This window comes from Pseudorca crassidens, chromosome 3, assembly GCF_039906515.1.
Source record: "Pseudorca crassidens isolate mPseCra1 chromosome 3, mPseCra1.hap1, whole genome shotgun sequence".
NCBI classification, from domain to species: Eukaryota; Metazoa; Chordata; class Mammalia; order Artiodactyla; family Delphinidae; genus Pseudorca; species Pseudorca crassidens.
In genome coordinates this window covers 117,097,261-117,122,393 of record NC_090298.1, presented here as the reverse complement: position 1 = coordinate 117,122,393, position 25,133 = coordinate 117,097,261, and the positions used below count along the sequence as shown (strand labels likewise).

At 47.8% G+C, this 25,133-nt stretch overlaps 1 protein-coding gene and 1 long non-coding RNA gene across 3 annotated transcripts in view; one reads left to right on the top strand and one right to left on the bottom strand.

Moving 5' to 3' along the window:
• PFDN1 (prefoldin subunit 1) overlaps positions 1-6,046 on the top strand; it is a 60,261-nt gene extending 54,215 nt beyond the window's left edge. For both annotated transcript variants that reach the window (XM_067731946.1, XM_067731945.1), the window contains one exon: positions 5,644-6,046. In XM_067731946.1, coding sequence (XP_067588047.1) covers positions 5,644-5,727 — 84 coding nt within the window. In that variant the 3' untranslated portion in view covers positions 5,728-6,046. The remainder of the gene's footprint in view (positions 1-5,643) is intronic.
• A 1,393-nt stretch (positions 6,047-7,439) lies between these two features.
• Positions 7,440-25,133, bottom strand: part of LOC137221758 (uncharacterized) — a 65,947-nt gene continuing 48,253 nt past the window's right edge. The window contains exon 3 of the long non-coding RNA XR_010942140.1: positions 7,440-7,923. This is a non-coding gene — a long non-coding RNA (uncharacterized lncRNA). The remainder of the gene's footprint in view (positions 7,924-25,133) is intronic.

Sequence of the window (25,133 nt, the reverse complement as noted above, 5' to 3'; positions counted from 1 at the left end):
TTACCTTGTAGCCTAGTTGTGTCCCTAATGGTGAAGTGGATAAACCCAGATGAGTTCACAAGTGGACATCTGTCCTTGGATCACTTGTCTCTTATCTTCAAATTCCTGGTCATGTTTGGCCAGCCTTTCTTGCCTCTGGTGAGTGCTCCTCACCCATTCAGGCTGTCGTAGCACTTGCACTTTCAGATCTCTGCCCATCCGTGTCTCATTTCCCTTTCTGAGTTCTCTCATTGTGCCCCTGCACTGCCTTTGTTTTTCTCTTCTTCCTCTTGTTTCCCTGCCTTCTTCACATTTTACCCTGGCCGCCAAGACATGCCTCCTCAGCCTTCAGTGAATTCTTGGCCTCTTGCTAAACTTCCCCATCATGGGCAGCTGGCCCCCTCTGGCCATTTTACAGTTCTGCAGACTGAGAGAACATGAGATTCATTGAAGCTCTTGAGTTCTTAATTTGGTGTTACCCAAATCTTCATTTTACAAGTGGGGAAATAAAAGGTGAGAGGGGAAAAGACTTTTCTATACCCTAAGATAATACAAACAGGAAAAATATTAATTTAGAGAAAGAGACAAAGTTCCTACGAAAAGAAGAAGTCTATAGAGATAGTGTCACGAGATGAATTACCTCAGGAGTCTATTTGAGAGATTGTGTCATGTTGGAAAAGTTCTAGGGACTTGAGCCTCTTTCCTTTGTGAGAGGATGAGAATGAAACACCAACCCCTCAGTCTGACTCCCGGAAAGAAGAACTTCAGGCTGATGAGCAATAAGTCCAACAATGTCATCTCCCTGGCCGTGCTGAGCCCCACAGGAAATCTCAGAATTTTACGTGAGGACAAGGCCCCACAGGAATGTTGCCGCACCTAGAGCTCTGTGGTTTGATGCCAGGAGAGAATTTCCTACAGACAGGGTTCTGAGGGAGATTGCTCAGTAAGACGGAAAGGTGCTGCAGTGAGGCCAGCAAATGCCTTACCAGGACTCCCGGTGGAAGGTGGGGGTTTCACATGCCTCCTAGAGTTTCCACAGCAATTATTATCCCCTTGTAGTGCACAGTGGCCCTGACACTGACATCACATGGAGCAGTTTCTCAAGGATTTTCAACTCCAGGACGTGGGAAATTGGGATGGTTTTATGGTTTTACAAGTTGACCTGAGAATAAAGCGTAAGGGCTTTGACCCTTAGGGCCTGTTTGTGGGAGCAAGGTTTTCATGTCCCCATCAGGATCAGTGAGGTCTGAGTTTTAAACCTGTGTTTATCTAGGGGCAGAGGTTAGAGGGCAATGTCAAAAACTGAAAACCACCTTGAAGGAGAATGGTCATTTTTTGCCTTTTCTTCCTCCGATGGGTATTCGTCATTCAGGTCAGGAGGGAAAACTAAAAAGGAGTGTGTGTACAAGTAAATCAGTAAGGCATCATTTCCCACGATAAATGCACTTGTGTTCAACTATTGAGTTCCTATTATGAACCAGCGATTCTTCTAGACACTGGGACTATATTAGAGAGTAGAACAAAGTGTTGCCCTCATGGACCTTTCCTTCTCATAAGAGAAAACAGACAAATACCGCTTCAGGTGGTGATAGGTGCTAAGGAAGAAAATCAAGGTGAGGAGAATAGAGAGTATGGAGCCGCATATGATCAAGAAGGCATTTCCCATAAGGTGACACTTGAGAAAGACCTGAAGGATGTGAAGGAGCAAGTAATGTAGATATCTGGGGAAGAGAGTTCCTACACAAAGGGACCCAAAGGCAAAGGACAGGCAGGAGCATAGCTGGTGGGTTGGAGGAACAACTTGGAGGCCAGTGTGGCTGGAGCTGAATGAGAGAGAGAGAGGGAGTCATGGGACGGGAGGTCAGAGTCAGCTTAGAGCAGGACTGTACGTGGCTTTTTGAAACGGCTTTTGCCTTTTATTTTGAGAGAGGTGGAAAGCCAGGAAGGTTTTAAATGTTGAAAGATGACTCTGGCCACTGTGTGGAGAAGAAACTGAAGGGGGTCAAGGACAGCAGAAGGGAGACCACTTAGGAGGCTCTTCATTAAGGTCAGATTCTGGATGCATTTTGAGATAGCACTGACAGGATTTGTTGTTTGATTGGATGTCAGATGTGAAAGAAAGAAGATTCAAGGATGACACTGAAGTTTTTGTGTTGAGTTGCAGGAATGGAGTTGTTATTTACAGGAATGGGGAAGAGCAGGGTCCACAGAGTTTCTGATTTGACTAGTGGTTTTAACCTGTGGAGATTCAAGGAAGAAAAAGTTTAACTTAGTCATTGGTTCCTTAATTTTTTCCATTCTCTCTGATGGTCTCATTTGTATTTGGGTCAATTCTATGACAGTTATTTCTCGGATAAGTACAATCCCAGTATTCTAACTTTTAGGGATCCTTACCTAGGCCTCTGTGATTCAGTGTGGGTAGAAGCTGTGGGTCCAAAAGAACCTTGGGATAAACTCGGTCTCTGGGAGCATCCTTCATTTCAGGTGCTATATTGGTGTCCTAAGGCTGCATAACAAGTTACCACAAACTGGGTGGTTTAAAACAACAGAAATTTATTTTTTCACAGTTCTGGAGGCTGAAAGTCCAAAATCAAGGTGTTGCAGGGCCATGCTCTCTGAAGGGTCTAGGGAAGACTCCTTCCTTTCTTCTTTCTAGCTTATGGTGGTTGTGGGCCATCCTTGGCACCTTCCTAATCTTGCAGATGCAACCCTCCACTCTCTGCCTCTATCAGTGCATGGCATTTCCCCTGTGTATCCCTTTGTTTTTACGTGGCCTTCTTATAAGGACACTAATCATTGGATTTAGGGCCTGCCCTAATCTAGTATGACCTCATCTTAACTTGGTTACATCTGCAAAGACCGTATTTCCAAATAAGGTCACATTCACAGGTACCGGGGGTTAGGACTTCATCACGTCTTTTTGTGAGACACAGTTCAACCCACATCATGTGCTTTGGTCTGGGTTTGACTATGAGGGTCTTCTGGGCTTAGGTATGTTTGAGGATGAGACAGGAGCTATTGGAATACAGTTAGAAAGCAGGTCTGTGCTAGAGATGCCCCATCTGTTGGGATGAAAAAAAATTTTTTTAATGTCCAGTAAGTATATTTAAACTAAAGATGTAAAGACAGGTTCATCATTATTTTTGAAACTTGAAGACTTTAGGATATGCAGTAGTAAAAATCATGAAAAAGTAATGAAACTGGAAGTGGAAGATAGAAGGAAGAGATGTGACAGAGTGAAGAATTTTAAAGCTGAGAATTACAACCTGAATTTGATTGGCCAGAGGCCTGGGCAGTAGGGAGAAAAGCTCTTGCTGATGCTCCAAGTTTATGGTTTTGCTAGCTGGGGCAGCAAGTTGGCAGAGATGGAATGCAACAGACCTGGGCTCCTGAGCACTGGCTGACTACTGCCAGGATAGAACCCCACTTGCTCCACAAGCCTTTTCCTTAGATTCCTACGGGTCTGGGACCCAAAAGGTGCCCAGAATGGTGCATGGCACTTGCTGTCTAGCTGCTGCACAACACATAGGACATGTACATTCTTCAGCTGTGTATCAGGAGTTACTAGTATTTGCCTCTTTTTTACTCACCACAAGTTGTTTATCAAAGGAAGTTTAAGTTCCCACTCTGATATCACAGTGATAGGACTGTATCAGGTTTAGCAGTGTAATTAAACAAATTTCCTCAGCCATGGAATAATCATGGTCACTATGAGTTTTTGTGGAGCTCCTGTTTTTTTGTAAGGAATTGTGTGCAAGTTGGACAGATGGGAGATGAGTAAAGAGATCGGGCTCTTTCTAGCCTTCAAGAAATTTGAAGTTAGAAGACAAATAGGAACCAGAGGTTCACGTAAGAACTATGATAAAGATTTGTGGGATTAGCAGATGCAAACTATTATGTATAGGATGGATAAACGGTGGGGTCCTGCTATGTAGCACAGGGAACTATGTTGTGTCCTATGATGGACCATGGTGGAGGGGAACATGAAAGAATATATATGTGTGTAGCTGGGTCACTTTGCTGTGCAGCAGAAATTGGCACAGCATTGTGAATCAACTATACTTCAATAAAATTTTACTAAAAAATACTGTGGATGCCTCAGCATTTGGCATCTAAAGGAAACTATAAAGTCTCTAAATGTATCATTTAAAAAATATCTGGGGCTTCCCTGGTGGCGCAGTGGTTGAGAGTCTGCCTGCTAATGCAGGCGACACGGGTTCGAGCCCTGGTCTGGGAGGATCCCACATGCCGCAGAGCAACTGGGCCTGTGAGCCACAACTGCTGAGCCTGCACGTCTGGAGCCTGTGCTCCGCAACAAGGGAAGCCGCGATAATGAGAGACCTGTGCACCGCGATGAAGAGCGGCCCCCGCTTGCCGCAACTAGAGAAAGCCCTCGCGCAGAAACAAAGACCCAACACAGCAAAAATAAATAAATTAATTAATAAACTCCTACCCCCAACATCTTCTTTAAAAAAAAAAAAAAATCTGGACAGAGAGTGGGAAAAATTAAGAGGCAGGGATATGTAGAAGGGGCACCTGAGAGGTTTACTGGTGAAGGCCTCAGGTAATAGAAGCACTTCATTCCATTTTCCTGTCTCAGAGGTTGGGGATCAGTTCCCAAGCAAGGCCTGAGACCAGGCTGCTTACCTGCCCTCTGCCCCAGCCTTTCCCTGGCTTCCCCAGGTCACCTGGGCACTTCAGTAGTCAAAGTGAACCCCCAGCTGCTTGGGTGAAGGGAGGAGGGGTGAGGGAAAGGGCACTGGCTGCATCTGGGCTAGGGCTCTGCATTTCTGGCTCTAGTGTGGCTCAGTCACATGCACCCTGGGGAGAGGATTATTTTGAGTATTCCCCAAAAAGGGAGACTTCATTTCATGTCTGTTAAGTGGGAATGCAGCCACAACGGTGTCCTCAGGGCAGGGACCAGTGGTGAAGCCACCATACTTCTGGGGTGACCACAGGGCAAATAATGTACAGACATGATTTCCTTTGACTAATCTTTTGTTAATCCTGGTCCAGGTGTGGCTCCTGAAAGTGAAGTTCTTTGTCTTAAGTTGAGATTTTTAATTTAGGACGCAGATGGGGTAGGAGGTAAACTTCCAAAAGGTCTGTTTTACTCAGTGTGTCACTGTCCTGGATTCCTGGCAGGCAGCAGTTTCATTAGAAAAGCAGATTTCATCTTGACTCATCTGCCTTGGTGAGACGTGTGATGCAGCCTATCTATCATCTTGCTGGACAGAGCAGAGGGTATGCTGTCCATTTTGCAGCAGTGGCAGCTACAGGCGCCTGGCCTGGGCCATGGAAAACCTTGAGAGACAATCTGTTATGGGGCCAGAGCTTTGTCCTGGAATTTCCTGGCCTTTGTCTGTCTGGTATAACTTCATGTATCAAGACGCCTGTTTTTAGAGTCTACTTCCTTTTGGGGGAAGAGTGCTATTGCCATCCAGAGAGCACTCCTGCTTCCTGTACTGAGCAACCCCCTCCCTGTGCCCAGGGGTCGGGCTGGGGGAACACTCTGGGCAGGTGTGTATACTTGGCTCCCAATAGACAATAGGCTCCTGGAAGTCACTGGTCACAGAGAAGCCATACCATTGGGCATAGAAGCTGCATCTACCAACTTGGCACATTCCCCCTGGTCCTAACCCTTATTTCCTTCTCATATTGCAGCAGAAAAAATCCTACCTGGAGCGGAGTGTGAAGGAAGCTGAGGACAATATCCGGGAGATGCTGATGGCACGAAGGGCACAGTAGGAAGCCTCTAGGGAAGCTCTTCCCCCTGACCCCTGCCATTCCTGGCCAGGGGCCTGTATAGGGAAACTGCTTCTGCTCTGCCTGATGGACATTTTATCTGGATGGTCTGGTAACCCTATGTTTTATGCATCACCTGGAGCCCCTTTCAGATCCCATCCCTGTATTTTTTATCCTGGCTCTGCCTGCCACCCTTCTTCCCTGGGGGTGAGTCATGAACCCCCAGGAGAGGGAAGATGGGAGCCGGGACAGATAGGAGAGCTCTTCCTGGGCCTACGACTAGTCACACTGGTCAGACCAATAAAAGACATCTGTCCCACTCTGCTAAGTCTGCTTTTCTTGAGCTGATGGATGAGAACAGAGGATCAGAGAGGCAGAGGCTATCTCCACCTCAGCTCCTCCCTGTTCTCCTCCAGGGCTGTGGGCCTGCTCCTTCTGCATTGAAGCCTTGCCTTCTTTTTTCTGTTCCTTTAGGTAAACCTCTCAACTTCTAAGCCTCCATGTAGTATGCAGATAAGGAAAAGGAGAGCAGGGCACAGCTGAATGAATGTAAGTGGACACAACAGTGGTGCCTCAGTGGCAGTCTGCCTAAAGATTCCTTTCCCACTTCCTCCCAAACACTGTAAAAGAAAATCTGGTAATAAACCAGCAGCACTCCAAGACGGTCTCCCTTTGGTCAGTTCATAGGGTGGACATTACAATCCTGAGGCCTCCTGGAGGCGTGGGGGCAGTGGTGTGCTGGCGCTGGCTTGGGAGAGCCAATTATTTAATTTTCAGGAATTTTGTTGCAAGCCAGTTGTTAAACAGTAGCCATTATTAAAAATTAAGTTTGTAAATTTACCATTATATTAAAAATAAGGTTAATAAGTATTTAGAACTTACCCCTTCCAAATTACTTTACTAAATTTAGCCATTATCTGTGTTTTTGAGGTGAGCAGTCTGTTGTATCTGGATGGTGGAAAAACTGCATAGCAGTGCACTGCTGCCCTTGTCTTCCCAACTCCGTGTTCAGGATATCACGTTGGTAGCTTGAAATCCGCTACGGTGGGACCCACCATTTACTCCACAGAAATCAGGTGATGCTACAAAATCTTGGCTTTTTGTTTGTTTTTAAAGAGAGCTGGTAGTTATTTATCAGCACCTGGCTGATTCAGAGGGAAAGTGGGCAGACGAGGAGGTTAGGCAGGGAGCTGTCAACTATGCCTCTCAGGGATGGCCAGCTGAAGAAGGAAAATTAGATTTGCTGCTATGGTGGCTCAGCGCCACCCTGCGGCCAAAACTGAGATGGATGGTGTGGCTGACTAGTTTGTATTATGACAGCTCTCTTCTTTGTGTGTCAGTGGACAGGGGTTGGGTTCTGGGAGGGGACAGCAGGAAGAGAAAGCCTCAGGTCTCGACCTGAGCCCCAACTGTGGCTTCTCCTTCCAGAGCAGGCCCTGGGGCAGCCACAGTTACCGAGATGCCCTTTCCTATGCTCTGGGTAAAAGCCAGTGTGGCTCCTTGGTGAGTCCATATCTCAGTGGGACTAGGGAGAGAGAGAATGCTAGCTCGGTGAGGACTCCTTGACCTCCTGGCTGAAGGACACCTGGCCTTGGACCCTGCCTTCCTAGTAGCAGCCAGGATGAAAAGGTAGATCGGCTCCTCATCATATACTGGACACTGGACAGTGGCTGAGAAACCCAAGGTTTAGATTGTATCTGGAATAACTGAGACAGTTGAAGTTTAGACAAATTTATTGAAACATACAGGGTGTTAGCAGAGAAATCATTCAGTGGTATGTTATATCATGCCACTACCTTGAATGTATAATTTTAAAATTATAAATATATATTTTGTCACTAAGCCTTTGGCCAAAAAAATGGAAGTCATTTAGCACATTTGTGAAAGACCAATAAGAAATGGATTTGAACATTAAAAAGATCAAGTCACTGAATTAAACAGCAGCAACCCCCGCTAATCTAGAATCCCACTGCGTTGAAGGTAGAAGTGTCTGTGCAGAGCTAGTCATTGATTTCAGCAATCAGAAGAGATGGGGGCAGGCACGCTTGTTGGCGGTGGCGGCAGAGCTGGCAAGACAGGAGAGCCAGGGTCGTCAGGTGAGCATATCCCAGAGACAGCAGCAACAGAGGGCAGTCCAGCAGGCTGTGAGGCAGGTAGATGGGCCCAGGTCATCCCTTCTCTGGTCTTCCACCACATACACTGGATGGGGAAGGGGAGAGAGGGTGAAAATGAATGGGCACAAACCCCATGCTCTACAGGGCCAACACCTCCCAGACCAAGGGAGAGCTACATACAGCAGCTCAAAGCCACTGAGCAGACTTTGTGCAGCCTTTCCACTTATGCAGTCTTGGGTGATGAATGGAGGAAGGGTGGCTCAACTACTTTCCCCCCTCCTCCTAAGGACATTCATCCCTGCAGGAGGGCAAGCACTAGGGAACCTAACCAGTGGCCTCACCAAGGCAGCCAGTTAAGTAAGAAATGTCCATTGCTCTCTGGCCAGAGTTGGCTAACCCTACTTGGTTTATAAACCAGGTAGCACTCTGTCCCGAATCCTACAGGGGAACTGGGGGGCATTTCTTTAGATACATCTAAGCCATCTCCCAAGAGCAAGAGAGTAAGTAAAATCTCCTAAAAAGGGGGCTTTAGGCTTTAAAAGATTAACCAAGAATCTTGGTTTTCATACCTAGCCAATGCAGTATGTGCTCCAGCCTCTAAACTTTTGCACAAAGCAATGTGGTAGGCAGGATGAAAACCTAGGCAAGTGGGAGGCTATGGCTGGAGCCTGGTACTCTTGCGTTTCCCCAGAATGGAGTAGGAAATCTGAGCCCTGTCAGGGCTAAGCGCTGTATTAAGAGATCTGAGTGCCAAACAAATCCCCAGATCAAGAAGGACCCCCAACCACCCTTTACTCGTGAGCTGTGGCTCACGCCAGCCTCGCTTCCCATTAGAATGTCTGATGGTTGACCTTGGCCTCAAAGGATCTGCAGGCACTTTTAAGAAAATCTCAAAACAACCATCATCAAACTCAGTAATAAGCAGTAAGGATCTTAAACTTTTTGAAAGTTCATGAATACATGAATCTTATAAATTAAACCAGTCCTTTGGCATCTTTTAGTTCTATTTTTGTGTATCTATTTTTATACCTCCTCTCTTGGCAACTCTTTTCTCTAGAGCCTGGTATAGTAAGTAGCTAGAACACGCTGGGTTTAGTGTGAGCCTGTCCAGGTTCTGTTGTATCAGCCGCCCTCCACAGAGACATCCCCTTTCCCTTCTCTCACGGCACAGGTCTAATCTCAGCCTGTTTTCATTTGGCCCCTCTCAACACAAAGTTGTTCAGGGTCTGGGAGACAAGACCCACCACCAGGCAAGCCTAGTCAAAGACGAGGTGACAACCCATTTATTTTTCTGAGGTCTGGTAAGGCACATTACTTGATTTAGTCTTAAGAGTAACTTTGAGATACCATCATTCCCATTTCACAGGTAAGGATCAAGACTTAAGAGAGGTAAGTCTCTTGTTCAGCACAGGACCAGCCAGAGGCAGGATGTGAATTCAGGCCCCAACTGGGTAGCATAGGGACCAGGAGCACAGGGGTGAACGGGCTCCAGGACAGTCCTCTCTCACTCTAGCCGGAGCCCACCCCACCCACTGAAGGCCTGGGCACTCCAAACTCTGGGATCACCACAGCAGGGTGTCACCTGCCACCTGCCCAAGTTCCCAGCCTCCCATGATCATGCATGGGTAGTGTTGGACAGGGAAACTGAGAACACAGTTGGCTGTGGACGCCGTTGAATAATCTTTTGCTGTATTCTCCTTGCCACTCTGCTGCCCCTGGGACATAAAGTCCCCCTCCTCTGCCAGCTCTGGAAACAGCCTGTTTAGCCCAGGCCTGAGACTCAGCCTGAGGCTGGGTTGCTATGTGCCAGGTCCTGCAGTCTCTCTTAAACTGGCGTTTACAGAGGTGCTCACGATGTGCCTGGACCTGGACCTGTGCTGAGGGCCTTTCAGCACCACTTGATCTTCACAACCCTGTGGGACACCTGTCTCCTCACTGCTTCCCCTGCTCCCAGCCCTTCTTCCTCTCAAAACCACTGAACCTCAGGTAACTTAGGGAAACAAAAATGTCCCAGTCTTCCTTCCTGTATCACCTTTCTCCATTAGTCAAGTTTGTCCTTGCCAGGGCTTATTTCACCTGCCATACTCCACAACCTGGGGCAGTAGAGACTGAGCTGATTACTCCCTGACAATGCTTACAGAGGTTAGAAATAATGAGTCTGGCTACAGAACAGAGGACTTCAAGCCAGAGGGCTGCATCAACCTTGACAGGGGTAGTTAGTGCTGTACATACCTTAGAAACCCGAGTCACGTATTTGCTGGAGCACCGAGTCTTCCAAATCCCTTATGACTTTTTCCCTTGCCTTAGCTGAGGACAGAACCTATGCTTCCAGACTGTTGAGAAGATGGGGGTGGAAGAGTGCGTGTGTGGGAGGGTAGGTGCGGAGGTAGGAGTGACTTGTGTTTTCCTTGCTTTTCTTTCCATCACCAAAAGCAGGGATGACTGGCCCAGGAGAAAGCTCTGAGGAAGGCCTCACAGTTCCTCACAGCATGCGCTGTGGGACCCAGGAATTGCATATTTTACAACTGTATCTGCCTAGATACCCTGCTTACCTGCAGAGTCTGAGGTACTGCACCTTTAGAGGGTGCCTGCTGCACTGAGCTGCAGGCCTAGTCTGCCCCAGGACACCACCCCACCCTGGGGCTTCTGCTAATCTGCCACCTGTGCCCATCCCTGCCACCCAGTAGGTGAATCTGCCTGAAAGCTCCCATACTGCCCTGGCTGAGCCGTTAGGATACACCTGAGTGCATGAGTCCTGGGCCATGACAGCCTCCCTGGGTACTTGAAGCCAGGGGACTGTGTACACCACAGCTTTTCTGGTGGTACTGGTTACCCAGCAGGAGCTGGGTCAGAGATGATTCTAATACAGGTGTTTCCACACCCAGGCCACATGGGCCTTCCTGGCAACTGGCCTATACTGGCAAGCTGGACAGGACCATGGTTATGTAATATGTTAATCATTAAGGGAAGCTGGATCAACAACAGAAACGGTACTGACTTTTCTGTAATCTAGAATTACTCCAAAATAAAAAAAATTTTTTTTTCTTTTAAAGGAGGAAAGAAATCGAGAGGGATCAAAAGTGCAATGGGTGGAGTTGGGAGCAGTCAGTGCCCAGTGGGGAGCAGAGGGTCTGGTGTCTGCAGAGGCTACTCACGTTGAGTGCCTACTTAGGGATTAAGTGCCCCCTTGTGGCCAGCCTGGGGACAGGCTGGGCTCCAGCTCCTTCTGATGCAGGCAGGGCTTTACAGATTGGCTCACACACATATCAGCCCAAAGGCTAACCATCCCATTTCCTATCTAGTGTCTCAGGAGCCAAGACCACCCTATTCAACCAGTGCCGGGAGCCTGTGCCCTGGTCCCAGGCAAGGGACTGAAGGGACTCTCCATTTCCAGAAAACTGGTTGAGTTGGAGATCAGGTCCAGGGGTCCTTCACCAGCTTGTCTTTCTTGCCTCACACAGCCCTTTGGTACCAACCTTCAATGTTCTCAGCCCCAGCCCAGGGGTGGGGCCTACAGAGGGCCAGGTATTCAGAGCTTTGCCATGTGAATGCAAGTGCAAAGGTGGTGGTGGTGGTGAAGGGCATTGGTGGAATGTGCAGGGAGAGGTGTATGAGCATATAGATCTGACTCAGATGCCCAGACTAGGTCATAAAGACCCAGGTAGGTCTTGGGTGCAGAACCTGTGGGAAGCTGAGCAGATTCTGGAAGAGGCTCCCCATCTGCCTTCTTGCCTCTCTGCTGGAAGCAGAGAAGACAGATGCAAGATGCTTAGAGGTATGCATCCCCCTGTGCCCAACTGCCCACCAAGCCCTGGGGTGTTCTCCAGGGCCACCAGCCACACCAACCAGCAGTCCCAAATTCTAGGACAACCATATTGTACAACGCCAGGGGGGCCATTCACATGGGCTACTGGTTCTGGGCAGGCAGTGGGCAAGTGGGGCTCCAGACCACACAGGGGCCTGGGCAGAAATGTGAGCAGAGGCTTACTCTGCTTAAGGCTCCAGTTCCTCAGTCAGCCCCATCAGCCTCATCCTGGAATCTGAAACCTTTTCTTGCTCAGCTCAGACATTTTAAATGATTAATCAAGGGCTTTGAAGTGGTAATTGAGCCTTATTAGGCCATTCTTACTTGTCTCTGCATCTGTGCACAGTCCCAACCCAGAGAGCTAGTAAGGAGAAGCAAACAAAAAGACGGGCTTCCCAGAGAGTTCTGACGTCTGGGACCTTCTTGCTCTGGGAGCTAATTAAGGAAGCTACACCTTGGCCTCTTGTGACCAAGACCAGTGATGGGCACCCAAGCTGCTTCTCTACTAAGACCACCACAGCCAGAGCACCTCCCCGAAGTGCCCCCAGTGGAGATGACAGCTTTGCCAGAGGCAGGAGGCCTGTAGTCACCCCATCTTCTAAACCAGCATCCAAACCAACAGAAGGCCAGCCTTCCCGGAGGTATCAGAGGCTGCCGAACAGCCCTCCTACTGCTCAGACCAGAGGTAGAAGAGAGGGAAGGATCTTTCCACATCTTAGGAATAAGTAAAATCTCAGGAAAGCCATAGGATGGTTCCTGCCCCTTCCATGCAGGGGCAGAGAGGAGAACACACAGCTCGCTGAGGATGCACTTCAGCTTTCCTTGGGTGTGCACGTGCAGTGGGATCATTTATTACTCAAGAACAAGGGGGTTGCACTGGTGAGAAAAGGTGCCCTAAAGGCAGTGCCACTTGCTCTGAAGGCCATGAGCACCAGGTAAATATACAGAGGGGGGACAGTGAGGGGGTGAAGGTTGGCCGGGAATAGTAGAAGCAATCAAGGGCGTGTAGTTTTCACTGGAGTCTAGAGGTTAAGAGCAGGAGAGGTGAGGAATATCTTCCACTTTCCTGTTCCTCCACAGGTAGAGGAGGGATACGGGGCTGGCAGCACTGGCACAGCCTTGGCCCAGGCTCTGCGACAGCAGCTGCCTTTGCCTGCTCAGTTCTGGACCTTCCCCAGGCCACCTCGGCCTCACTGCCCTCACTACCACCTCCGGAGAGTGGGCCCAAGCCTCTTTCTTCCCAGGCTCAGTCACAGGCCAGCTTGTACCTTAGCCCTCTCCAACCCAATCAGTTTTATGAACAGTAGACCTGAGAGTAAAATTGTTTCATAAACAACAAAAACGGTTAAGTGCGTTTGGACATGTCATACCAGTCTGGTAAGTATGACTGGACTGCCACCACCGCCTGTGGTCCTACCCTTGGGCTAGACCTGCTGGGCCACTGGGACAGAAGTGGTTGTAGAAGCTGGGACAACTGAGAACATCCTAGATGCTAGAACTGCGAATGAAACTGCCTTGGAGATCATGTGGCCAGTCATTTTTTGGTAAGAAAAGAATGCTGGGGCTTCCCTGGTGGCGCAGTGGTTGAGAGTCTGCCTGCCGATGCAGGGGACGCGGGTTCGTGCCCCGGTCCGGGAAGATCCCACATGCTGCGGAGTGGCTGGGCCCGTGAGCCATGACCGCTGAGCCTGTGCGTCCGGAGCCTGTGCTCCGCAATGGGAGAGGCCACAACAGTGGGAGGCCCGCGTACCGCAAAAAAAAAAAAAAAAAAAAAAAAGAATGCTGAGCCCAAAGACGGGAGGTGGTAACTGAGGTCGCATAGTGAATTAAAGGTATGTCCTGGCCTATCACCCAGCCCTCTTGCCTCCTGGCCCAGTGCTCTCTGAACATCAAGATTAGGCTCACTAGTAAGTCAGAAAGACAAAAACAAATACCGTAGGCTAACACATATATATGGAATCTAAAAAAAAACCAAATACTGTAGGCTAACACACATATATATGGAATCTAAAAAAAAAAGATGGTTCTGAAGAACCTAGGGGCAGGACAGGAATAAAGACATAGAGAGTGGACTTGAGGACACGGGGAGGGGGAAGGGTAAGGGGACAAAGTGAGAGAGCCTTTACATTTGGTACTCCGTGTGACCACCTAGAGGGGTGGGTTAGGGAGGGAGATGCAAGAGGGAGGGGATATGGGCATATAAGTATAGGTATAGCTGATTCACTTTGTTATACAGCAGAAACTAACACACCATTGCAAAGCAATTATACTCCAATAAAGATGTTAAAAAAAAGAGATTAGGCTCACTTTAAATCAGCAGCCTGGCTGCAAGTGACCTGAAACGTGTGTGGACAGGTGAAAGGCCTCGCCTCTGTTGCCTGGTTCTCCCTTGAAATCCACTGTCTTTGTGGGAGAGCAAGATCCAGCCCTCACCCTACTCCACAGTGTGTCCGAAAGGGAGGGCAGAATGGACCTGGTCCAGCAGTCAGCTGGGAGACGGAGTGAATTTCAGGGTCCCTCCTGGCAACCACTCGGTGGGTGTGTTGGCCCAGAACAAGGCACCTCCTGGGGGTGGGGTGTAGCTGGAACATCCCCCTCAATCTACTTCAGACTTTCCTTGGGCACCCCACCACTTGAATTGCTTTATTATCTAAGGACAGAGCTATGTACATGGGCTCTGGAGGGGCACTGCCCAAGTGACGGTCAGCTTCCCCATTCCCCAGCCTTCACACTTGTGAAGTGGTGGGAGGAAGCAGTGCCTAAGAGCCTATGTTTTGTGACAAAAACATAAGAATGTAAAGTGCTTGGCCCAGGGCCTGCCATGGAGTGAAGGAGGGAGGACTTAATGGGAACCACAATGTGATGACATCCTACAGAAAAAAAATCACCAGAAATCTGTTTTCTTATTCTGAGTCTGTGTGCGGGGAGGGGTTCCTCCAACCAATCCATATTCGGATTGGTATTCATATGTGTGGCACCAAATCATCACAGGATGACAAAAGCAGAGGAACTGGCAGTCCACATGAAGCACAGCTGCTCAGAAATGGGGAAGGAGACAACCCAGGGGAGAAGCAAGGGGCTGTGTGTGTACTGGGGGCTAGGAAGGCGGAATACAAACAACTTTAGCTGTTGAGGCGCCTCAAGAGAATAGGGTGAAATATTTGGAAACATCCCATTTCCTTAGGTAAAGGGAGTAAAGAAACCCTCATACATACACATGTGAGCATTTGCTTGGACGTGATGAGTCTATGGCTAGCATTAAGACAACGCAGACACCAAGGCCAGTAGAAGAACATAATATGAAAGAGAACAGTCAACAAGGGATGTACACATTAAAAAGACTTAAAACTGAAGAGTAGGGTGTTTCTCCTTACACCTTAAAGCCAGTCAAATGTGATCAGTTCACAACTCAAAACCTCGAAAATTCCAGCAGGACGGGTGGCCTTGTTCATTGAATTTCAGGAAAAGGACTAAATTCTCTGGGGATAAGAGAGTCTCTTTCGAGAAACAGTTCCCTCCAATCTGTTTTTTAGTCTAGGAAATGTGCAGAAATGGGGTAAAGGAGCTGATAGCGTTTTCTGCCCACCGTCACAAAACATTAAAGTGAAAGGACCATACTCCTCCCACCTCCCAAATGGAGATGCCACAGAAGGCAAGAAGGTTGCTGAGGAGCTTGAACAGGGTGTGTGACCGCACGAATGCCACCTCTTCGTCACGCGGAACTCAATGCGATGCTGGAAGTTGCCAGTTTGGGTGTGTGTGGCTGGAGATCTAGCAGTGCTCGGTACTTTCCAGTAAAGGCCATGCTGTTCTACAGCAGGAGATTGGAACTCACTCACCCCACTTACATAACAGAAAAAATAAAGGCTTGTTTTTTTACCCTGTACTGACAGAAGACAGGACCAGGGCCTGCAGACCAGAGCTGAGAGGTCCTGGCTTTATTCTGCCATAGCTGGGTGACTTCGGGTTAAGTCACTTGACTTCTTAGAGCCCCTGCATCCTCCTCCATAGGAAGGAAAGAGAGTTTGGGAAGCTACTGCCTTAGATGACATGGGAAAATGGGATGAGGACAAAGGTGAATATCATTATTAAGATGGGACAGGGCTTCCCTGGTGGTGCAGTGGTTGAGAGTCTGCCTGCCGATGCAGGGGACACGGGTTCGTGACCCGGTCCGGGAAGATCCCACATGCCGCGGAGCGGCTGGGCCCGTGAGCCATGGCCGCTGAGCCTGCGCCTCCGGAGCCTGTGCTCCGCAACGGGAGAGGCCACAACAGTGAGAGGCCCGCGTACCGCAAAAAAAAAAAAAAAAGGGGGGGGGGACCAAAAAAATCTCAATTTACAAACAGCCAAGTTTCACCATGGGATGAGATCATATAGTACATTTCAAACGTTATCTTTCATAATTTGATAGACATTCCACTGTTAATGTTCATAGAGCTAAAGACCTAAGAGGTGCCAGGCATTCCAGTTCAGCCTCTACAACTTGTTTGCTGGCCCAGCAGCACGCACAGAGCTTGGTCTTGACCACACAGCCACAGGGAGTGGCCCAGGCCCAGGAGCGGGCAGGGCTGGCACATCCACAGAAATGCCACAGGCTGACACGGGGGCCCAGCAGCTTGGGGGTGGGGTGCTCTATCCAGATGAGCTTATACAATGAAAAACTTAGATAATTTTAGGGTTTTGTTTTTTTTTTTTTGGTAAATCTGAGGAGATAACCAAGAACTGCTGCTTCCGCTGATGAGAAAAAGTAAGTGACCAAAAGGGAAACTCAAATGGTTGGCTAGGGTGACAGAAGACTTCAGCAAGTAATCTCATATACCCTGAGGCGAAGAGACAGAACAGCCGGTGTTAGTTTGGAGAATAGAAAGCAGCTTTTCTTTTATCCTTAAGTCAGCCAAGAGACTGGGGAGGGGCCTGAAGAACAATGATGGGAGGACACAGGGTGAGGATGTGTGCAGCGCTCCCTCAGTACCCGCTTTTCCTCTCCAAGTCTGCCTGTGCCATTGCCTCAGACCACAGGAACAATGGGTGTGAGCTGGGGAAGGTCAAACAGATGAGCATGGGAAGCCCTGATGTCATGGGTAGTGTTACTACAGCAGAAAGGAGGAAGCAGTTCATTATCTCATGACATATCATGAATATACTTCTAATGTGGCTGTTTGTTTGAGAAATAAATGAGTGAGGCTGTTATGCCAGGCAGAAGAAATTAAGGAAAATCTAGAGAAACAATCGGATCATGCCCAATACAGGACAGTTCTATGACCCTGTGGCAGAGGTGTAAAGAGCCCGAGGCAGGGAGATTCCTCTAATGACTGGCAAGTCTTGCTCTACCTGCTCAGGAGGGAGACAGATGGAGACCAAGGTTGTGAATGATGGTGGCTGACCTGTCCTAGAGCATGACCTGGCCCACAAGCCCCTCAACATACTGGTCATCTTTTCATGGCTGTTCACATACCTCATTACCGCCAAACTTCAAAAGACACCAATATAAGCAAATGAAGGAGCAGGCAGGCTGCCTTGCTTTTTTAGAGGTTATGGCACATAAGAGGGAGCAAGTCATGCCATTTAAATACCCACCAGGCCTTCTAATCATAATCCCAGCAGTATTTTTTGTAGATAAGCTGATTCTGAAATTTATGGAAAGGCAAGAGAACTAGAATAACTAAAATAATTTTGAAAAATAAAGTTGGAGGACTCATACTACCTTATTTTAAGGTTAATATAAAGCTACAATAGTCAAGATGGTTATGGTATTGGTGAAGGGACTGACAGATCAAAGGAGCGGAATAGAGAGGACGGTAATAAACACGGCCAACTGACATTTGACAAACATGCAAAAGCAATTCTATGGAGAAATGATAGTCTTTTCAAACAAATGTTGAAAAAATTGGCACACAAAAACCTCAACCATTTTAAGCCTCACATTTTATGTAAAAAGTAACCTAAAATGGATCATAGATCTAAATGTAAAACACAAAACTGTAAAGGTTTCAGAAGACATGGAAGGGAATCTTCATGACCTGGAATTAGGCAGAGAGTTCTGAGGCCTAACAACAAAAGCATGATAATTTGGACTTAATCAAAATTTAAAACTTTTGCTCCATAGAAGAATCTGTTAAGGAGATGAAAAGACAAGCTACAGACTGGGAGACAATATATGCAAATAATATCCAACACAGGCCTTTATCTAGAACATATAAAGACTCTCAAAACTCCACAATAAGAAAACTCAACTTGTAAGTGGGTAAAAGACTCGAACAGACACTTCACCAAATAGGATAGTATAAGAAGGGCGAATCCGTACACAACAACATCGTTAGCCATTTTAAAAATGCAAATTAAAACTACAAGAATTAAAATGTAGATAATGGAAAATTACATTTGAGGGTAGCTTGAGTATGATATGTAATTTCAAAATAAATACAATCCTTGTTTAATCAAGAAAAAAACCTACAAGGAGATAGCACTGCACACCTATCAGAATGGCTAAAATTAAAATCAGTGACAATATGTGCTGACAAGGATACAGAGCAACTGGAACCCTCATTCATTGCTGATGGGGATGCATAATGGTACAGCCACTCTGAAAAACAGTAGCAGTTTCTTAAAGTTAAATATACACTTAATCATTTGAGCCAGAAATTTCACTCCTTAGAGAAATGAAAACTTAACGTTCAAAAACCTGTACATAAATTTATAATCACCAAAAAGTGAAAACGACCCAAATGTCCTTCAACAGGTGAATGAATAAACTGTTACCTCCAGACAATGGAATACTACTCAGCAATAAAGTACCCCCCAGATCTTCAGAAAATACACCAGCAATTACACTCTGATAATTCTGCTTATAAGGCAGTATCCCAGAGGCAAAACCCATCCAGCCTAAATCTCCCTTAGCCAAATATACTGGAAGATCCAGAATGACCTAAGGCTTTCAGATGCATTCCTCAGGTCCCCGGGATTCTATAAAAAGGTAGGGGATGGCCCGTCCTTGCCTCAACTGCAATTCCGTAGTATTATTCCACACTGGAGTTGCATGGAGAGTTTCTTATAAAACAATTTATATTAGAAAAATCTGAAAACTATCAGAAAGGCTGAAATGGTGGTCATGACGGATCTATACTTGCTGCTGTTCAGAAGGGCCTCCCCAGCAAGGATAGTCACATGCTTGATAATCTACATGCTGGATCCTCCAACAGCCACCCCAGGGGACACAGTTTGCTTGAGGAGCAGTGTTTTCTCTGTCCAGGCTCAAAGCTGAGTGACAATAACCTGACTCCCTTACTTGGTGTCTGACCCTTCTGGAACTTGTGTTTTTGCATGGTTCTCTCCAGTTTAGCAGAGGCTTTGAGCCTTCATGGCGCCCAGCTGGTTCTTTGCACTCTGAGCTTGTCTCTTCCACGCCTACACAAATGCCTGCCTTCCTCCAATCCTGTATTCTGGTCCTAGCAATCTTGTCTTTCCCTCTGTTGGTGTCCTTCACAGCTGGAGGGAAGTCCACCCCTCAGTGACAATAGTGTGGCTAAGTCCAATGCATATTTTTGAGTTCTAACCTGACCTCCCAGCAATGATGCTACTGATCACTCCCTTAATACAAATTCTTCTACTTTCAGGACATCCCATTCTCCTGGTTTTCCATCTTTGACTCCTTTGCAGGTTCATCATCTACAGGTGCAAGTCAGTTTTCCTTAAAGCTCAGCCCTACACTGCCACCTTCTCTTTTCCCTCCACATTTCTACCTGATGTGATCTCATTCACTCCCACAGTTCTAGTTACTACCAATATGCCAGTGCCTTCCACATTTAAATCTCCAGCCCAACCTCTCCTCCAAGCTCCAGGTGTATATACAACTGCTTACCTGACATCTCTACTCGAATGTCTCATAAACACCTCAGTCTAACCCAACACATTCAGAGCCCAACATGATTTTCTTCCTCCTGAGCAAATATACTCCTTTCCTTTGTTTCCAACCTCCACAAACACCACCACTAGGCATCTAGTTGCAGTCAGAATCTCAGGAGTCATCCCCACTCCCTGTTTCTTCAATCCCCATAGCCAATCCATCTACAAGTCCTGTGATTTTACTTCCAAATTTCTCAAGTATGTTCATGTCTTTCCATCATCATCATGTGAACTTGTGCCTCAAACCATTCTCTACATGGAAGTCAAAGGGGGCTCTTAAAAATGCAAATTTGATCATGTCATCCCTTTGCTTAAAATCCGTCAATGGCTTCCCACTGCTCACAGGACAAAAACCAAAATCCCTAAGTGGGGCTGTGAGCTCCCTGTCTTGCCCCTGCCTGTTCTTCATCTGTTCCCAACACCCCACTGTTCTTTGCCACACCAGTTTCCTCTTCTAGTTTCTCAAATGAGGCATGTTCTCTCCTGCCATTGGGCCTATGCACCTGCTTTTCCTACCATTGTTTTGCCTATTAACAGCTATTCATCTTTCAGCACCCTCCCAGACTGTGCAGACTGTCCCCTTTTCATATGTTTTCATAGCAATACATATCTTCTTTTCATAGGAAAGCAGAATGTCAATAATACCTGTGGGACTGTTTAATGTCTGGTTCCCTCCCTAGAGTGTAAGCCCCATGGGGGCAGGGATGGGGTCTGTTCTCTGTGGTCCATCACCTAACACACTGGAGATGTTCAGCATCTACTGAGTGTCAGTCGGAGGGTGATTGCCTGGGAGTACACTTGGGGCAGATTGAAGAACTGCTCCTCCCACAGTTTAAAGTGTCCCAAGGCAATGTTGTGATAAAACTGGGTTAAAAGAGTCCATTTACAATAGCATTGAGAATGCAAGGTACCTGAGAAGACTTCCAGTTTTAAAGACCAACGAAGGATATGCGAAAGCTACGTGAAGAAATTATAAGATTTTATCTAAGGACATAAAAGAAGTCCAAAAAAACGAAGGGATACCATGTTCCAGATAGGAAGACGACTCTCTTAAATACATCAACTCTTCCCCCCAATTACTCTATAAATTACATGCTGTTCCGATTAAAGCCAAACATGGTAGTTTTCCATAGAAACTGACAGACTCATCCTAAAATCCAGATTACAGTAAAAGAGTAAATGGCTAAGAACATCCAAGAAAATTCTAAAGAAGAAAAAGGAGTATGTGTGTATGCATGTCCTGGGGGCAGGGAAGATGCTTGTCACACCAGACTTATGATTTTAGCCCATTTATATGTAGGAACTTGTTATATGACAAATCTCATTTCAAATCAGTGGGGAAAGGGTGACCTAATCAATAAATGGTGCTGGAACTATCAAAATGGAAAAAGAAAACCAGAACCCTAACCTACACCATGATCAAACACAAATTCAGGTGGACTAAAGACTATGTGAAAGGGCTTCCCTGGTGGCGCAGTGGTTAAGAATCTGCCTGCCAATGCAGGGGACACGGGTTCGAGCCCTGGTCCGGGAAGATCCCACATGCCGCAGAGCAACTAAGCCTGTGCTCTAGAGCCTGCGCTCTGCAACAAGAGAAGCCGCCGCAATGAGAAGCCCGCGCACTGCAATGAAGAGTAGCCCCTGCTCGCCACAACTAGAGAAAGCCCGCGTGCAGCAATGGAGACCAAATGCAGCCAAAAAAAAAAAAAAGACTGTGAAAAAGTTTTAGAAGAAAATATAGGCTTATCTTTGCAATCTTGGAATAGAAAATGATTTTTCAAAGATTAAAACACACAAAAGCATGAGGGAAAGATAAACATGACATTTAGAAACTTTCGGGACTTCCCTGGTAGCACAGTGGTTAAGATCCGCCTACCAATGTAGGGGACATGAGTTTGATCCCTGGTCCGGGAAGATCCCACATGCCACGGAGCAGCTAAGCCTGTGCGCCACAACTACTGAGCCTGTGCTCTAGAGCCCGTGCACCCTAGAACCCACACACAGCAATTACTAAAGCCCACACGCTGCCAACTACTGAGTCCACATGCTGCAACTACTGAAGCCTGTGCGCCGCAACAAGAGAAGCCACTGCAATGAGAAGCCTGCGCACTGCAACGAAGAGTTGACCCTGCTCGCCACAACTAGAGAAAGCCCACGTGCAGCAACGAAGACGCAACGAAGACCCAACGCAGCCAAAAATAATAAAATAGAAAATAAACAAAACTTTCATACTAGAAAATACACTATAAAAAGGTTAAGAGACAGATAAGAAGAAGGTATTTCCAAGCCTATAAAAGTGACAAATATTTGTGGAATATTTAAAGATTCCCTACAAATCAGTAAGAGAAGACAAACGAATAGAAAAAACGGGCTAAGGATATGTAACAAGCAATTCACAAGATTTGTAAAGGCAAATCAAAAACATCTTTTTATGTTCAAGGTCACTAGTAAGGAGGAAGGTAAGTTAAAATAGTGAGATACCATTTCACACCTATCATAGATGCTAAAATTTTGAAGTCTGTAGATTAGGTAATTTTTAAAGAAAGAAAAAAAGTTAACTGTGCAACACTAGTAGTTTATTCCAGTAACAGAAGGTAGGCAGGCCTGCAGGGAGCACTTGGGTCTCGGCTGCTCAGTCCAAGTTGTCCAGGAGGCAGCAGCAGCAGAGAGCAGCCCAGCACGCGGCCAGGGCCGCCAGACACCCGGTGTCGTCCGTCTTCCTTTCCTGCTCCACGTACACTGGGGGGGCAGGGGAGGGGCGGGGGTGGGGAGAGAGAGACCCAGTCAGAGGGCACGGTGAGCAGACATGTGCTGTGCTGCTCAAGCACTTAGCACAATCTGTGGAGACCTGTTCGAGGTCTCCCTCTCTCTCCAGACTGTCAGCTCCGTGAAGGCGGAGCCACGCTATCTGGTTCCCTGCTCCATCCCTGCTCCAGTGTCTGGCGCACATCAGGTAGTTTCCTGGATGTGTGAATGAAGGTGACATCTGCTCAGCAGCTGTCAGACCACTGTTTCCTGCCACCTCCCCTTCCCCAAGCTGACTACGAAACCCAACCCAGCACTTTACTTGACTCATCAAAGTGATTCAGTTTGCAGTGAGGCCTGCCCTACAGCCTGATGTGGCAGGGACTGGCTGAAAGCTTTACACATTATCTCATTTAATCCTCACAACAGCTCTGTTACTATTCATTTGTAACTCTCAAAATCTGTTTGCAGGAGTGTGAATTGGTAGAAACCCCTTGGGAGGGGGCGAGGAGGGGCGATGCATACAACTTTGACCCAGAAAACCTGTATCTAGGGTTTTTCTACAGAAATAATTGTCCCGTTGTTCAAAAATATGTGTACGTTGTGACTGCTGCTGTATCAAAATAACCCCAAACTAGCAACAACCTTGATGTCTGTCACCTGGAGACTGAGTAGGTACGCTAATGCATACCACAGAATAGAATACTAAATGGCCATTAAAAAGAACGGGATGGTTCTTCCATGTTGCCAGTAAATTACGCAAGGGATAAAAGGTATACAGCAGCGCATTGTTATTTTTGTACAATTAAAAGGATATACACACACACACATATACATACAGATTTTTGAAAGAATGCAAGAAACATAGATCAGAGTGTGGGAGGGGTGGGAGCTTTAACTCTGCTTTGCATTTTATATCTTTCTCAAATCCAGGCTTGTCCAGTTCCAAAGCCACACTCAAAGCCGCTCGTCCAATGTCACTGCCAGGGTCCTGTAGGCAGGAGGGAGGGCTGTCCAGTTTCAGCAGAGTTCGGACCTCTTCTAGCCTCTGCCACAGTGCTAGCTCCAGGGGCTTTCTTTGGGGGCAGCTGGCAACCACTGATCTGGGCTCCCTGGTGGCACTGGCCTCAGTCCTGGATGCCTTCCCCAATGTCACAGTTACCTACTGACACCCCTTGGCCCAGCTCCCCTAACCTGTGCTCCCAGTTATGTCGCTCCCTTCACGGCCTGTGACCTTCAGTTTCATCCATCAGATTTGCCTTCAATGCAGTTCTGACTCCCCTCAGGCCTTGCTGACTCAGCCCTGGGCACACACTGGGGTTCCTACTGGGCAAACCTGGCAAGCGGCAGCTGTATCAAATCACCACTCCTCCCTGCAAGGAGCTCGGAGACCAGAGGGTCCTCACGCTGGTGCAATTCCTAAGACTGAGCCCCATAAGCCAGAAACACTCCCACGCCAGGTCCCAAACAGCCCCACTTGCCACTCCTTCCCTCTCCAGCAACATGAGCTGGTGGCATTTCCCAAACCAACCCTAGCCTCTTCTCTTCCTCCCCTTTGGGTTTGAGCAGGTAGTCAGAAGCCCACTGGAGCCTGGTCCTGCAGAAAGAGGGCACCGAGGAGCAGGTACAGTGAGTCTAGCCTTTGCAAACCCCTGGGGAGTCCATGGTCTGCCAGGGGCCACCTTCAGGTCCCTCACCCCCCCCCACCTCGGCTCCCCTCTCTCTGTCACCCATGTGAGTGCCAGCATCATGCCTTTCTTTCTCCTCCCACTTCCTCAGCAGAGCCCCACGCTGCTGCTGTCCGCCCTACCAGCCTGTTCCCTCGGCAGCGCTGTCGGCAACTTTAGTGTCTTTGCACCTGACCTTTCCTGAAAGCAGCGCCCGCCCCAGCCCTTGGCTTTCTCTTGACCCCAGCAACACAGTCACTGGGCTCATCCTCCATTCCTTCGTCCTGGAAGTATCCCCTCCACATTTCTGCTCTGCCTCTGGGGCCCTCTAGCAGCACCCCAGGGTGCTGGGACGTGGGATAGATGCCTTCTCACCAAGGCACCTGCCTGCTGCTCCCAGACTCAGCCCTCATCACCCTTTTCTTCACCATCATTGGACTGAAGTCTGTAGATCCCTGCACATTCACAGGCAGAGAACACACTGTGGTCCCATTTCACAGAGGAGGCAACTGCATGAGGGAAGGCTATGTGGTCCGTCCAGAGTCAACCAGAAGGTAGCACTGACACGCCAGTTTCCCGGCTTCTCACACGGCACACTCCCACTGTTCTACACCCGCCTGCCCATCAAGTCGCTCCTTTGCTCACAGACATCCAGGCTCCTCCTTCCTACAGTGCTTTCTCCGTGGCCACCTAGACTGTTCAGTCACGCTGCATGGATCCCATGGACCTGTATCCGGCCACGTTCAGCAACCCCGCTACCAAGCCCTACCTATAAGGGCCTTGGGCACCTCACAGCCAAATTCCCTTGCTTTTGCAAGACTCAGATCGGATCTACCTGCCCCCACGAGAAAGGCTGCTTGTCAGCAGGCACAGCCCAGCCCTGGCTCAGCGAGCGTCATACCACACGAGAGCACCGGAAGGTCTCCTGAAAAGGAGTGGGGCCAATGCCTCCCCTTCACGAGTCAGGAAACCCAATTCCAGGCACGTGCACAGTGTGAAGGCTGGTACTTGGCTAACTAATAATCCAAAGAAAAGTATTCATTCTATGGGCTGAAGTTCCTCTGGGCTTCAAACACGGAGGCCTGTATTTGGTGGCCACAGAACTCTGGTCTCTGTGGAAAGCAGGGTGAGGACAGCTTTGCCGTGAGGAGGCAGGAGCCCACTCAGGGCCGTATT